This window comes from Panicum virgatum, chromosome 9N (assembly GCF_016808335.1).
Source record: "Panicum virgatum strain AP13 chromosome 9N, P.virgatum_v5, whole genome shotgun sequence".
NCBI classification, from domain to species: Eukaryota; Viridiplantae; Streptophyta; class Magnoliopsida; order Poales; family Poaceae; genus Panicum; species Panicum virgatum.
This window is the reverse complement of record NC_053153.1, coordinates 52064425-52081150: the sequence shown is the minus strand read 5'-3', so window position 1 is coordinate 52081150 and position 16726 is coordinate 52064425. Positions and strand designations below refer to the sequence as shown.

The 16726-nt window shown below is 47.8% G+C and overlaps 1 protein-coding gene and 1 non-coding gene across 2 annotated transcripts; one reads left to right on the top strand and one right to left on the bottom strand.

Annotated features, from left to right (window-relative positions):
- Positions 1-2580: 2580 nt before the first annotated feature.
- Positions 2581-3274, bottom strand: LOC120688158. Its single transcript, XM_039970333.1, has 2 exons — positions 2673-3274; positions 2581-2642 (listed from the first exon to the last, which is right to left on the bottom strand). Exon 1 carries the CDS (start codon positions 3161-3163, stop codon positions 2732-2734), a length of 432 nt encoding a protein of 143 aa, XP_039826267.1. The 5' UTR covers positions 3164-3274; the 3' UTR covers positions 2581-2642; positions 2673-2731.
- A 570-nt stretch (positions 3275-3844) lies between these two features.
- Positions 3845-3924, top strand: TRNAN-GUU. Its single transcript has one exon. It is a non-coding gene; the product is annotated as a tRNA-Asn (tRNA).
- The last annotated feature ends 12802 nt before the right edge of the window (positions 3925-16726 follow it).

Below are 16726 nucleotides of genomic sequence, written 5' to 3'. Positions count from 1 at the left end.
AAACTTTGCTTGGGGAGTTTCTGCTTTGTTTTTTGCTCCTGGTTTTCCTCGCTTTCCTTCCACTTCCAGCATGACTGCGTCGAGCGTTACCTCTGTCTTTGAGGAGTCATGTTTTGGCATTTGATCGATTGCGTCGAGCCATTGCCCTTGTCTTAGGGGATCGATCTGTGCTTGAGTAAGTAACTGGTCTTGCCTTTCTGAGCTTTGTGTCACTTGCTTGAGTTCTTCGCTTTCTTGTTTCTTTTTATCACTTCTCTGGTTACAGGTGGTGTGTTGACAATGCACTTATCAAGGGGGAGATTGAGGAATGAGAGTACTCTATCCTGCCTGTGATGAGTGAATTGTCAACCGTGCGGTGTGATCGTGCACTTGGTCTTTGGATTGCAGGTACACGGGCATCGAGTGTCGACGGAGAGTTGCCGTGGAGGAGCTCGGGCCGGGCGGTAGCTGTGGCGTCCACTCCTGGATCGAGGCAAGCGGCGACGAAAGGCGGGTTTCTTGGTTTGCGCCACAAAACCAAGGAGGCGGACGGCGGTTGAAGACGCCAAGTCGTGGAGGCACGGGCGTCGGTCTCGGGACTGACGGAGGCGACGGGCGTCGATGGCGTCTAGGGCCTCGCTGCGGGCGAGGAGGTGACGGGCGTCGGGCGGCGTCTAGGGCTGTCAGGAAGCCGAGGCGGGAACGGCGTCTAGGGCCACGGCGTGGAGGCGGGAATCTTCCCGCGCGTGGAGTTTTGGCGGTTTTCTCAAAACCGGCCACCTACCCGGATTTCGCGGACCCTCCAAAACCGCGGAACGGATCTTCGTCCACATGGCGGCATCGCGGAGAAGGCTTCGAGTCGAAGAAAGAACCTCAGCCGTCGGATGAGTCCAATGTATCTTTTCCGGTTTTGCCCCTACGGGCTTTCTAGTGTCTAGTTAAGTCTAGGGATATTTTAGTCTTTAGTCTAGAGAGTTAGAGGGGATAAAATAGAGAGAGGAGGGCAGCCAACGACCTCTATCAACCAGTTCCCGTCGCCCCTGCCCCCTCCTCCGTTCTTGTTTTGTTTTTCCTTCTTCCACCTTTCACCTAGGGTTAGGATTTTTCCTATGGATCTTTGAGACCTGATACTGCAAATCGATGGGAAAGGAGGCCTTCTCCTCCTCTTGCCCTCTGGGCGGTTGATTCAATTTCGATTCTTGTAATTTCTGTGATCTCCTCGTGCTGTGTTTGGGGTGGCGCTGTTTTTCTTTTCCTTGGTCGATTTTCTGTTCTTGCGCAGGTTGAGGGAGTCCTGGTGGGGTGCTCTTCCTTCGCCCTCTATTTTAGCGCAGCAGCCTCAGCAGTGCAGCGCTGAACGCAAGGCAGAGCCTGAGCTAGCAGCGCACGCGACAGGAAGCGCCAGCAGCAGAGGTTCCAGGCGTAGACAACCTGTTCGACGAATTGGTTCAAAGGGGAAATACAACAGCAGCGAGTGCAGGATCAGATCGTCAGCGCGTACAGGTAATCAACGCAAGCAGCAGACTGATTCTTTGTTTAATGTTTGAAACATCTTTGTCTGCCTGATGTTTTATGCAGCAACAGTAGCTTCTTGTGTATGTCAGTGTATCATTTGATTTGCTAGTACGAAACGTTGCTTTCATTCAACTGTGCAACCTGCTTTGTATGATTTGATAATCTTTTGTTTTCTCCATGTTGCCTTGACTCCTTTAATTACTGCATGGTTTTTTATGTATGAGCAAGTAGTAGATCAGCTCGTGTTACTTACCGTTTCTTATTAACCTTTGCATGCTTAACTAGTTAGTTTTAATTAGCTCTTGTTAGGGTTAAGATAAAACAAAAAAAATATTTTAGTTTCTTTTACATTCATGCTAGTCAGTTTTATTTCCAAGTCCTATAGCTATTGTTGATATGTGGACTAACCCCTTCGATTGAGTACTTGAGATGTTTTGTTTTCCGGTCATTTTGCTTTGATTTTTTGCATGTTTGTACAAGTGAGATTTTGTTCGGACTTTTCTCGATCAAGCTTCCCATTGTGAGTCAAGGGTATTCCTAGTGCTGATAGTCGTTCTGGCTATGCGGTACTGATACTCTTCGTCCGAGGTGCGTTGGGTGTAACAGGGACTTTTCTCTTCGGTTTCTCAAATCAAATTTGAGGCTCCCATTCACCCCCCGCCCCCTCTGGTCGCCTATCTGGTCCTTCAATTGGCCACCATCTCGTGCAGATAGCTTCTTCAGCTTATGAAATACTCCTCTCCTGTATACTGGTCTGTAATTTGATTCTGACATACTCTGATTGTACATGTGTCGTGTGTGTATAAACTCTCGACTGAAACCAACTTTTGTGCTGGTACATTCGTGTGCCGGTTTTGACATTTGAGAGATGTGAAGCCAAAAACTTCTGGAACCGTTGATCGGAAATGGACTCTTGAAGCTACCTACAAAAGATTTTGGCACCAAATTGCCCGGGCGGCAGCATGGTTTCTGACTTTCTTCGGTACCATACAGAACCGGATACAGAACGCTACAGAGATCTAGTAAGGTATCAGGTTAATCTACGAGAACATGAATAAAAACACTCTACATAAATTCAAGTACTCAATCAAATAAACCATAGTTTGCTTAGACATCGACGAGTCCAGAGTCCAGACGAAGATCCCAACCTTAAATAATTATAAATCTAAGATCCCAACCTTAAATAATTATAAATCTAGACTAGAAGAGCACTGCCTAGATCATCCGATGGATCGGATTAAGCATCGTCGGAATCTTCTTCCTCATCTTCGTCCTCGTCGTAGCTCTCGTCATCATCATCCTCATCCTCCAGCTCGTCCTCGTCGTCATACACCAGCTCGTTATCTATGGTGGTTCGGAGAAATATAGCAATGCCTCTAGACTTGGGCACGACGCAGAAGAAGTCCTTTGGCATCCCATCAGACAGGGACGAGCTTCTCACGACATCCAGCGTTGAGATCTGGTGGTGGCCCGTGAAGCACGAGAAGACCATGGAGCACCCAAACCTCGAGTCCGTGGCCTCTGGCTGGATGCAGACGAGGGAGATGGTGTGCCCCAGGGGCTCCACGGGTGTCAAGTTCATGAGGAATACGTTGCCATCCGGGGCATGGAGCACGAGCGGGCCTAGCTGAAGGGGGAGGTTGAACTGCTCAAAGTACTTGAATTTCATGGACGGCCACTTGTGGTGGTTGGCAATATGATTCCTTGTTGCTTTGCCAACAACGGACGGCCACTGCTCAAAGTATGTCTATGCTGCTCGTAGTTTGCATGTTTTTTTTGCTCAATAAATAGCATCTTTATTGCTCAATAAACTGTGTTCTAAACAAATGTACAACAATACTAGTGTTATAACAAACGAAGTTTATGTTGCTTGTTTTTTTTTCTTTCCCCCTCCGGTGACAGTGAGTGCTGAAGTGCACAGTTCACAAATCTAGTGCGCAACAACCGCAAAGAATCCATGTGGACGTGGGCTTGCAGCCTTTAGTGACGGAAGTGCTGGCGCAATCGGGTTGTCCGGAAGAAACATCGAAAGGTCCAGCGCCGTGGCGCCGAATTTCCAAACCTTGACAAGAAAGCCCTGGCCCTGCTGTCCACAACGGGGACACGCTGTGATTCGAGCAGATCAGGTTCTCCAGATTGCGTAGTTCCTATACTTGCTAGCCACGCGTGCCAGATCCCCGTCACATTCAAACCACGAATCGCTCTCATCAGCGAACACTGAACGTGCCCACGTTCAGTGTAATAAGTCCGTCAACAGTATAAGGGAGCCACGCATCCGGCCGCGCAGTCCAAAGACCGTTTGAAACGTAGTAAGAGTTTAATATGATTAGAATTAAATGCCAACAAGAATGCTGAAATAGCTCAGTTGGTTAGAGCGTGTGCGTGTGGCAGTTAACCACAAGGTCGGAGGTTCAATCCCTCCTTCTAGTGTGTTTTTTAATTTTTTTTTAAATTCCTTCCCTTTTTTGGTTATTATTGTTAAAATACATGAATCTTAAATCAACAAAATTAACTTCTTAATATTTTTTTTGAAATTTAGTTTTTTTATATTAATGTGAAGTTTAGTTGGAACTGGGCTCACACAAATCATGAAACAGTCATTTCGGCCGTTGGGCCTTTCCTTGTGAGCAACCAAATTGAACTTTCTGCACTAGACGGGCCCATAAAGAATTTACCGAGCAAGTTGGGCTAGGCCATCTATCCAAACTCAGGTCCTGCCAATCCTATATATCTTCCGAAAGTTTTTTCTTACCCACCTTCCAGTGTTTGATATTCGTACAACCAATCCAATACATCCACCCTTCACTCAACCCTAACCCTGAGATGCCGCCGCCGCACCCCTGGGATGCCGCCGCACGCCGTCTCCGTGGCGGCTCCGCACTGCGCGCTCCCTTCGCCGTCGCCGCCCGCTGTCTCCGCTGGGCGCGCCTTTTGCCACCACGCGTGCCATCGCCACCGCAGCTCCGCCCTGCGAGTGCTGTCGCCGCCGTGGTTCCGCCCTGCACGCGCGCCGCGGCCCCTGCGCTCGCCGGAGCTGCCGCCGGTGCCGGAGAAGGTGACAATTTTTTTTGAGATTCAACATTTCAATATATTGATTCAACATTTTTCGAATATTGGTTCAACATTTACAAAATGCTGGTTCAACATTTTGAGAATATTGTGTAGCGAAAATGGCCCCTCATGCCATATTTCAATATAATGTTTTGGTGATTGATATAGACAACACAACACTTGGACTAATATGATTGTTAAGATGACCATTCTCAGGCTTTTAGGTTCCAGTGATGACAAGGAGAAGATAGGCGTAGCTAGGCCCGAAGAATTGAAGAGACCGTGAAGAAATCCAAGTCGAAAAGATCAAAACGAAGACAATTTGCTATCACCGGTTAAACCGATGATGAGAAAATTGCACTCATCAGTGCAATGAACACAGAAGCTGCGAGCTAGTGTTTGGCACCGGATTAACCGCCGTTGGGTGTTTTACACTCACCGGTGTAATGGACTTGGAGGCCGAAGAAGCAGCATGAGTTTTACAGGCACCGATTAAACCGGCGATCAAGGCAAAGTGAACGTCGGTGTAGTTGTCCAGAGAGTTGGTTTTCGGAAACTCTGGGATAGTTACATGCACCGGTTAAACCGGCGATGAAGATACATTCACCGGTTGATTAAGGTAGCCGTTGAAGTATAACGGCTACTTGGAAAAAGGTGCTCACCGGTTAAACCGGTGATGATACAAAGTGGATCATCGGTTTAACCGGTGATAGCGCTTTTTATCAGCCACTTTTCCAACGGCTCTTTTGGGGTGTGTGGGCTATATATACCCCCCAAGGCCGGTTGCTGCATATGGTTGGACACCATAAAAGATGAAGGAAGTATTGCCCAAGCAAACTAACATCTCCAACCATCCTAGCAAAGCTTAGTGTCATATCTAGCTTGTGAGACGCTTTGAGAGAGTGCTTTGTGCACTTGTATAGGGATTAGTTCTTGCGAGAGCTCCCTTGAGCAAAGTCTTGCTGCGGCAATCAACCGTGTACTCGTCGTGTGACCCTCCGACTTGGTGTGGAGCGGCAACGACACTTTGTGCGGGGAAGGAGACCCCTCTTGGTGAAAAACTCCGATAGTGAAGACGGTGCCGTTGGTCACGCTTCGAGAGAGACGGTGGCGGTGGCCTTGCCTTGGTGACTTGGCGCCACTTAGCCTTTGCTTGCCGGAAGCCTTGGTGGCGAACGCAAGACGGTGATCAAGCGAAGAGACTCGACATCACACTTGTTCTTGTTGGACAAGTGGCCGTGGATGTAGGGAGGGACTTGGTATCCTAACCAAACCACGTTAAATCGTGTGTCTTGGTGTCTTCACGGGAGTTTGCATATTCTCTCCCTTACCTCTTTACTTACCGTATTACATTTCCACATTTACTCTATCTTGAGTGCCTTTACTTTCCTAGTTAGTTTGATTAGGATTGGCTATAGGTTGCAAGTCTTTTAGGGGTAAGTAGAGAGTAGCATAGATAAACCTTAGTCATAACTAGCATGTGTAGGATGCGTTAGGTTTATCTCATGCAAATAGATTGTGCCCTAGGATAGAAAGCGATTAGCGACCCTATTCACCCCCTCCCGCTCTAGGGTCGGACACCCCAGTTATCCTTACATATTGGTTCAACATTTTTGAAATATGGTTCAATATTTTTCAGAAAATCAATCATCAATTGGGCTCACCAGAGCTGCCGCCGCCGCCCTTAGCGTATCAAGCAGTAGCAGATCGGCGCACCTCGTCACCCGCATGGAATCCACCGACGACCCGATCCGCGCTGCCATGGTGGTATTCACGGTCTCTCGGTGGCGCCCGTTACCCACCTTGTGCTGCCATAGTGGCAGCAGGGGTTCTGTGTGGCGCCTTCAACTCTTCATCGACGAATCCCGTGCAGCACCTCCGCTCTAACCCATCTGGATCCCGCGTCGGCTGCGTCGTCCACCCAGTAGCCTCCTCCGCAGCGCCCGTGCGGCTCTGTTCCGCACACCTCGTGCAGGCTCCCTCCGCCGCCGGTCGCGCCTCTGCCCTGGCAGCTTCCTCCGAATCCTGGGGGGATCCATCGTCGCCGGCCAGCACGCGCGCCACGCACCCTCATCACCGTCACCTGGCCACCTCTTCTCACCCTCTGTTTCTCTTCCTCGCCCCGTGGCTATGGTCCGTCGTTGACCATGGTGAGCAGGGGAGAGGATAACAGTGGGGAGGAGGCTTGTGCAATGCGCACCCAGAGGCTCTACGCGAAGATTTGCTGCTGCTGATTTTTTTTTGTTAATTCCTCTGATTTTTTTACTGGATCATTGATTGAGATTGCGTCGCCCACCGCCCATCGACCGCATGCCTCTTCTTCGACATCGTCATCGGCCATTCTTCTTCAACACCTGTGTCGCCCGGGCTGGCGTGCAGTGCGTGCCGATGCACCACGCGCAGCGCCGCCAGGACCCTCCGAGACACGATCTCCAAGCCGATCGTCCTCGACTTCTCCGCCATGTTTCCGATCTACGCGGCATCGTCGTCCGTCGTCTCGTGTGTGCACCCTCGGTCTGATCAGCCGATGAAAGGCCCTTGTTTGGTTTTGGTAATTGAGTGACAACTTAGGTGGACTAATAAGTGTTTATGTGGAGATACACATGTGATTAGTCCACACAAAGACACTAGTATGAGCAACATGTGCCATGGAGGGGAAATGGCTAAGGGTTGATGCTATTCTCATATAGTGTGATGGAGGAACTCATTGCACATGAGACATGAAATGGAGTCATGTGACAAGGCTTGGTTTGATGGATCGGTTGCAATGGTGAAGGGCAAGTCAAGGCTTTGAAGAGAGGAACCGCGTGGCAGTGAAGCTTGAGCAAGACTTGGCACCGATGGACCGAGGCGACGGTGAAGAGCGAGCAAGGTCAAGATCGATGGACCAAAGAGGTCATGTGATGATATAGAGTGGATCAAATCATTCAAGGAAGATTAAGCCAAGTGTTGACTCATGATGATGAACAAAAGGCTTGATGGAGTTTGATGCTTGTGTGGCATCAACATTTGGGAAGATGAAATGGAATGCGCAAGGCAAAGGTATGACTTGTAGGGCATTTCATTTCACCGGTCAAAGGTTGTGTAGAGAAGTGCATGACTGGATTTAGGATAGATGGCCATACTATCAAGAGGGGCAAACTTGTTTGCATATCGGTCATCTAGTGCCACTTGAGCGATCTAACATTGCAATGTTGCTAGGATCGAGTGGCGTGGTGAGATCAAGTGAAAATCCTTTGAAAATGAGTGTGAAAATGCTAACACACATGCACATGCTGTTGGTCACGTGGTGGTGTTGGTACATTTGCAAAGGAGAAGGTGTTGGAGTTGATGTTGATCAACTTGTGTGAAAAAGAAGTGACGGGTGGACGGTCCGGCCCGGTCAGGCGGACAGTCCGCAAGTATAATTCACTTTTGTCCAGAGATGTTGCAGCTCTGTTTGGGCTTGAAGGCCGTACTGCGGACGGTCCGCCCCTGGGGTGCGGACAGTCCGCAGGTGTTTTAAAGAAATCGTCCAGAGAGGTTGTTTCTCTGGCTTGGGCTGAAAGGTTGGACTGCAGATGGTCCGGCACAGGGGGGCGGACGGTCCGCAGGTCACTTAACAATTTGACCAAGACATGTTGGGTCTCTGGTGGGATTTAAGAGTGAAGGGCGGCCGGTCCGCCCCTGGGCGGTGGACAGTCCGCCAGTTAGTTGAGAAAATGACCGGAGACGTTTTTGCTTCTGGAAGGTTGCACGATGTGAAGGGCAGACGGTCCGCCCAAGGGGTGCGGACGGTCCGCCCCTCAAACTTTAAGTTTGTCCAGAGACGCTGTCTCTGAGTGTTCGGAGTGTCTGAACGGCGGACGGTCCGCCAATAGGGCACGGATAGTCCGCGAAAGGCTCTAACGGTCGACTCCGACACATAATCATTGCAAATCTAGCCGTTGGGTTTGAATGGTGGACAGTCCGGTTTTTGTGAGGCGGACAGTCCACGAAAACTCTGTTTTCACGGGATTTGAGTGTAACGGCTAGTTTGGGGCCTCCTTCTATAAATAGAGGGTGTGGTCGGCCATTTGAGGTAGCTGAGCACCTTGGGGACTTGGTGTCCTTGTGTGAGAGTGCTTGAGAGCCCTCTACTCACTCTAACTTGATAGTAATCATCCGATCGAGTGAGATAGCGATTCTAGTACGATTGCTTTGAGAAATTGCATCGAGTGGCACTAGGTGATCGTGTTGCAAGCCAGTGTGCTTGTTACTCTTGGAGGTTGCCACCTCCTAGTTGGCTTGGTGGCAAGAGGCTCCGTTGAAGCCTGCAAGAAGATTGTGCGGTGCTCCGGAGAAGAGATTGTGAGGGGTATTGTGCTCACCCCGCGGGAGCCGCGAAGAGCAACTCTAGTTGAGCGAGACAAGAAGAGCAACAAGTGGTCCGGCCGGATCATGTGCTAGAGCTCGGTGTGAGCACTCCATGTGGGAGAGTGTGACTTGAGAGTCACCACTAGCAAGAGGATCGGTGGCAACCTTGGAGCTTGTCTCAACGGGGATTAGCTTGGTGGCAACCAAGTGAACCTCGGGATAAAAAATCACTGTGTCAACTTTGTCTACTCTTCTCGGTGGTTTGCATTCTCCAAATCACAAGCCTTGTATTTACATTCATATATATCTTGTGCTTGTGTAGTTGCTCTCTAATGATTAGTTAGCTTGTGTAGCGTGCTAATCATCTTCTTGCGTGTGTAGCTAGAAGTAGAGATCCTAGTATAACTAGTTAGCTTGTGTAGCTAAGCAAGTTGAGCTCTTGGGTTTGGATTGTGTATCTTTGCCCTTGAGCATCTAGTGAGCTTAGGTTTGGCTTTGTGCTTTTGCTCATTAGAATTGTGTAGGAGCTCCCCCGGTTTGTGAAGTACTAGTGCTTAGACTTGTGTGGCTTGGCATTAGAATTGTTAGGAGAGCTCTTGATAGCTTGGCACTCATTTTGCTTTGTGTAGAATCTTTTTGGAGGTGCCTCAGAGTCATAGTTAGAGGGGTGAAGTCTTGGCTAAGCGAATAGATTCAATTTCACATAAGTTTTGGTTAGCCGGCGTAATTAGTTTTAGAAAGGACTATTAACCCCCCCCCCCCTCTAGTCCGCCATCTCGACCCTACAGCCGATCAACATACACGCACGGATCTGGGACGGGTGTTCTCAATACGCGTGCATCTTCCCCGAGCATGGAGGGCTCCCGCTATGTCGTCTCTTTGAGCAGCAGCGGTTCCACACGTGGTCTCCTCAGTTGTTGCATCTAAACCGCCGCCGACCACGTCCACGACTTCGTCAACATCGTCTTCTTCGACCATGTCTCTGACATCATCAGCGACTATGTCAGTGTTGACGCTCACTAACGACCATTTCCAGTAGTCAACTTGATCAGAAAATCATGAGAGTTTGCATTTCTTGCACGCACTTATATTCAATAAAGTTCCTAAACCACACTTTACCTTCTAGAATATGCAAGATGTGTTTTTGAGCTAATATGCAGGTTAGAAGCACACTTTGGCCCGACAGAAAATCACAAAAAATATCAGAGCACCGAGTCAGGCTCAAATGGACTAAAGTAGCCCAAGAACCGAAGCAAAACGAGTCAAGACAGGCCAACCCCAGCGTGGATCAGACAAGGAGGCCCAGACAAGCCCAAACCCCAGCAGTTGGGGGCAGTTGGCGGCCAGAGCAGGCCGGCCGACCAGGCCTGTGGGCCCCACCGCCTCAACTTCACCAGGTGTCACCTCCAAGATGCTCCTCTAGGTCGGTTTGGGGTGCTGCAGCCGGTGGCTCCCTCCTATAAATAGATGGTGGGGTAGAGAATAGGACACACACACACATCTCACTTCACTCACCTCTCTTGCATTCCTTGCATAGTCTTTAGGCTTAGTGGAGTTTAGGAGGAGTCTAGGAGTCTTCGAATAGCCGGTGTTGCTCGAGAGTCTGGTATGGGTTCATCTCTATCTCTCTCTTGTAATATTCGGTCGTTTGTAATAGAATTAGACTATGGTTACCGATATCTACTTGAAGTATATTCTGAGTTGTCGGTTATATGCTTCTTGTCATGGTTGCATTATTATTCAATGATCTCATTGAATAATTGCCCTGTGCTGGAGATAGTCTTTCGTTCTTAGAACTCTATCAACTATTCCAGTATTCGTATGATTGCTCTAATGTGATGTCTGTCCATCCGGAGGGTGGGGGCTCCGCGCGGGACACTAGAGTATCCCTTACTAGTGTAGACATGGTGTCTAGATTAGCTAAGAGTTGCTGGATGTCAACTATACCCACGATTTGTAGAGGTAGCCGGCAGGTGGTGACAGCCCTGTCCGAGCCTTTTCGTAATCCTCCATGTTCGGTATGGGGGGTAGGAGGTACATAAAGTCGCCGATGTGTACGTGCTCCTCCCGTTACTTCGATAGCGATCTCCCTGTTGTGTAGTTTAATCTTTGACAAGCTAACTAATGAGAAAGTGTAGATATAGCTAGCCTAGCACAGCTGACTCGAGCTCTGACTTTTACCTTGCTCCCGGCCTAGAGTAATCTTTATTCTTTTATTCAAGAGAGTAGTCGTGTGTGTGTGTCACACTACCTCCTACCATGTTATTATCTTACCCCTGTTTATGCATGAGAATATCCAATCTAGATAAAGCTCACTAACTAATCTATATACTCTCTCACTCACCGCCTTCCCTGCGGAAATATAAATGACACCCCGGTATACTCCCGGGTAAAATGCTACATCGGTATTCCGTGCGCTTGCGGATTTATTCGTGGTTCATGAAATACTGCCACCAAACTTGGCGTCTGCGGACGTCATCGCCAAGTGATGTTGGTAGGCGCCAACAAGAATTTTTGGTGCCGTTGCCGGGGAAGGCACAGAGTGGAATATATAGATAAAAGTTGTGAACAAAATCAAGATTGGTATTCGCATGCTAAACAGGCTAACTTGGCTTTGTTTTCTTGTCTTCATTGATATGAAAACAGGGTAGTGTATGACCGGTTTCAACTTGCCGCAGAACTTTCATTCCGATCCAGAGTCACTTTTGAGGAGGACTCGAGCTCGTCTCGTATCACCTTGGAGATCACTCTCGGTAGTTGATCCAGTCATCGCATCGTCATCAGCTCCTAGAGCTATGGCCCAGAAGACACTTCGTGATTATTCTGCTCCGTCTGCTGGCCAGGTCCCCACCGGACCCGAGGTTAACACCGGAGGAGAGAATTTTGAGATCAAGACGGGTCTCATTACAATGGTGCAGGTCAGCCCATTATGTTTCACGGCCAATGAGGATGCCAGCGCTCATCTCTAGCAGTTCCTGGAGCTCTGCAGTATTTTTGTTATCAAGGGTGTATCGCAAGATGCTATCCGACTCCGTCTATTTCCGTTTTCCCTCTTGGGGAGAGCGAAGCAATGGTTTTATGCTAACAAGGCTGCTGTGGATACTTGGGACAAATGTGCCAAGGCGTTCCTCTCGAAGTTCTTCCCGACGGGCAAAACCAATGCTCTTCGTGGTCGGATTTCGAACTTCCAGCAGGCATCAAATGATTCAATTCCGGAGGCTTGGGAGAGGCTTCAGGAGTACATTCTGGCGTGTCCGCACCATGGAATGGATAATTGGCTCATTCTGCAGAACTTTTACAATGGGTTGACACAGTCATCCCGTGATCATGTAGATGCCACTGCGGGTAGACCTTTCTTCTCGCTGACCATTGAAAGAGCTACATCATTGATCAAGAAGATGGTTTCCAACCAAGGTTGGAGCGATGACCGTCTCCAACCGTGCCAGTGAGGTATGCACTCCGTCAAGGAAGCTGACATGCTCGCTATTAAGATTGATCTCCTCCTCAAGAAATTTGAGGATTATTCCCAAGATAAGACTCAGATGCATACACTTCAAGCCTTGGAAGCTCGCATGACGTGCGAGGTCTGCGAGAATGTTGGACATTCAGGCGATAATTGCCCGAAAACCCAAGAAGAAGCTTTATTCCTCAATGGCAACAATGGGTTTCGTCCACAAGGAGGTCAAGGGTGGAATCAACCACGCCCGTATTACCATGGAGGTAATGGGAATTCGAACTCTTTCGGTCCTAACCAGCCTACCTTGAGAGATCTTGTCTACGGCCAAGCGAAGATCAATGAGTCCCTTCAGAAGAAGTTGGCCGCTATGAACAAATCTATGGAAACTATCCATGCCAAGATGGACAGATTCTCCACAACTATGAAGAACCAGCTGAGTTTCAATAAGGCACTAGAAACTCAATTGGCCCAGTTAGCTGCTACTACATCTGCTGTTGAACTAGGAAAGATGTCGGGGCAACCCGAGTCTGCTCTAGAAAGTGTAAATGTTGTCAATGCTATATGGAAAGAGCCCTTTAGCAGGACACCCCTCAGCTATGCGGAGAAACTCACACGCCCAAGAAGAGGTGCGTGGGGTGAGTTAGCCGCCACAATAAGAGAAGATCCCGGAACCCCAGTGATCAGCTGCTCAATCTTTGATTATGAATTTGATCATGCCCTTTGTGACCTTGGGGCCAGTGTCAACATCATGCTCAAGGTAACTTTCGAGAAGTTAGGCTATCCAACAGTGTCCCCTACCACTATATGTGTTCAGCTGGCAGATTCCACGATAAGACATCCAGAAGGAGTTGTGGAAAGGTTAATGGTAAAAGTCAAGAATACTTACATATTGGTGGATTTCGTAGTCCTTGATATGGAAGCAGATCTTGGAATCCCGCTCATACTTGGGTGACCATTCCTCAAGGATACAAATGCCAGAATTGATGTGGGGAGAGGAAGAATCAGCCTCCGAATCATGGGAAAGACCATGAAGTTTAGGTTCCAAAATAAGAGAGAGGTATTTCTGATTCATGAGGATAGTGAGAAACAAGGGCTATGGGCACAGCCCGGTTGGGATGATCAAGACTATCACCCCTCTTCCAAGCCAGCTTGGGAGGATTGGGAGATTCATACTCCACCAACTGAGCCAGTGGAAGATGATCAGAAAATCCCTGATTTCATCACCAATACAGTATGGGAAGATCTGAAGATCGTCTACCCAGCATCCGAGGATCCTGTTCCTGCGCCGCCTACGCCACCAAAGAAGACTAAGAAGGTGTGGCGCAAGAAGAACAAGACATCATCGACCGCTACTACATCTCCAGGTACGGACGAAACGACATCAACCTGATCCGGTATGGAGAAAGGTCCTGCTTTTCGACCCTAACCAAGAGCTAGCTTGGGGGAGGTCCCCTCCCCTAAGTCAACTGTATCCTTTATTTGCTTTCAATAAAATTTGATAAAATCTTCTAAAAACAAAATAAAAATTTACTACTTTATTTCCCTTTTTCATGATGTGCGGTAAGAATGTTTTAACTCCCCTTGATAAGTTGAAAGGATGAGTTTTGCTTTGCTCTATCATGTCTGTTGTGCCTAGTTTGAAAATAAGAATTCTCTTGAGTTTATGTTCGTTGGTTACACAAATATCGTGCCAATAAACCTGAAAGTTCCGTGGGTTGTATACGCTTGATCTGAGTCTAAGTTATTGTGAGATTAGATATGGTAAATAAGGTTATGCAAGATTGTTCTAGTAATGCTTGAAGTCTGGAGTTGCTTTCAAAAATAATTTTTTTTCAAAAAGGCAAGTTTCCCAGCGATATGCAATGTCCTACCAGAGCCATATGTCATACTCCATGAAACACCTTTATACATATGATGCTTGATGTTCTGTTGAGTTTTGTCAAATTGGGTGACCCTAGTGAGATATTTTTCATGTTTTCTCGATCATGAGCACGTACACGTCCCATCTATTTGCTATATTCCTACACTGGGAATTAGTACCACCATCCATTCCATATTAATAAATGCTCCATATCTCGGTGATTTCTCTCGTAGAACATCCCTGAAATAAAGCCAGATTAAGGTTGCCCCAAAAAGAAGAAAGAAAAGATGGCATGCCAAAGAAGCCTAACCCAAAAAAAAAGGGAAGAGAGAAAAAAGGGGGTAACCATGTCTCAAAAAAAAGAGACAGGGATGATTCGAGAGAGAAAAGACATCACCTTAAGGAGTAAGCCGTATTCATACATCATTCCATCCACTCATACACTTGCACCTCTTGATCGAGATTGCATGACTTGTTTCTTCATGGATCCTCTCTCTGACTTTACAATAAATAGAATACAAGTGTGCCCTGTTTTTATCCTACCTTGAGCTCCACAAAGGCTTGTAGTAGTAGGGAAGATCAAAGGCAAACACTGCCCTGGTAAGGAAATACAAGATGAGTGCCTCGAGAGAATTATCCTGGGAGCTTTGCCATGTTTTCAAAAATCTTTCAAAAATGTGTCTCCAGATGGATTGCAGATCTATGAACAAGTAAGTACTACTTTATGCACCGTTCTAACTCTCTACAGCCCAAGACAAGGAGACGGCTGAAAAGCCCCATGAAAGAGTAAGGTAATTGAGCAAAGGTATGCTGACCAACTTATTTAAACTATGACATGACAGGTAAGGTATGAGTCAAAGCGATTTTCTGATCAACAACCTGGTTTGTCCTAATTTGCTCGGGACAAGCAAAAGACAGCTTGGGGGATCATGTTGACGCTCACTAACGATCATTTCCAGGTGTCAACTTGATCAGAAAATCATGAGAGTTTGCATTTCTTGCACGCACTTATATTCAATAAAGTCCCTAAACCACACTTTACCTTCTAGAATATGCAAGATGTGTTTTTGAGCTAATATGCAGGTTACAAGCACACTTTGGCCTGACAGAAAATCACAGAAAATATCAGAGCACCGAGTCAGGCTCAAATGGACCAAAGTAGCCCAAGAACCGAAGCAAAACGAGTCAAGACAGGCCAACCCCTGTGTGGATCAGACAAGGAGGCCCAGACAAGCCCAACCCCCAGTAGTTGGGGGCGGTTGGCGGCCAGAACAGGCCGGCCGACCTATAGGTCGGCCGCCCAGGCCCATGGGCCCCACCGCCTCAACTTCACCACGTGTCGCCTCCAGGATGCTCCTCTAGGTCGGTTTGGGGTGCTGTGGCCGGTGGTTCCCTCCTATAAATAGAAGGGGGGTAGAGAATAGGACACACACACATCTCACTTCACTCACCTCTCTTGTATTCCTTGCATAGTCTTTAGGCTTAGTGGAGTTTAGGAGGAGTCTAGGAGTCTTCGAGTCGCTGGTGTTGCTTGAGAGTCTGGTATGGGTTCATCTCTAGCTCTCTCTTGTAATATTCGGTCGTTTGTAATAGAATTAGACTATGGTTACTGATATCTGCTTGAAGTATATTCAGAGTTGTCGGTTATATGCTTCTTGTCATGGTTGCATTATTATTCAATGATCTCATTGCATAATTGCCCTATGCTGGAGATAGTTAGTCTTTCATTCTTAGAACTCTATCAACTGTTCCAGTATTCGTATGATTGCTCTAGTGTGATGTCTGTCCATCCGGAGGGTGGGGGCTCCGCACGGGACACTAGAGTATCCCTTACTAGTGTAGACATGGTGTCTAGATTAGCTAAGAGTTGCTGGATGTCAACTATACCCACGGTTTGTAGAGGTAGCCGGCAGGTGGTGACAGCCCTGTCAGAGCCTTTTCGTAATCCTCCACGTTCGGTATGGGGGTAGGAGGTACTTAAAGTTGCCGGGGTGTAAGGGCTCCTCCCGTTACTTTGATAGCGATCTCCCTGTTGTGTAGTTTAATCTCTGACAAGCTAACTAATGAGAAAGTGTAGATATAGCTAGCCTAGCACAGCTGACTCGAGCTTTGACTTTTACCTTGCTCCCAGCCTAGTGTAATCTTTATTCTTTTATTCAAGAGAGTAGTCGCGTGTGTGTCACACTACCTCCTACCATGTTATTATCTTACCCCTGTTTATGCATGAGAATATCCAATCTAGATAAAGCTCACTAACTAATCTATATACTCTCTCACTCACCGCCTTCCCTGCGGAAATATAAATGACACCCCGGTATACTCCCGGGTAAAATGCTACAGCGGTATTCTGTGCGCTTGCGGATTTATTCGTGGTTCATGAAATACTGCCACCAAACTTGGCATCTGCGGGCGTCATCGCCAGTTGATGTTGGTAGGTGTAAGGATCACCGGGGTGTCCGACCCTTGATGGGGAGGGAGTGAATAGGGTCGCTAATTCGCTTTCTAACCTAGGGCTCAATCTACTTGCA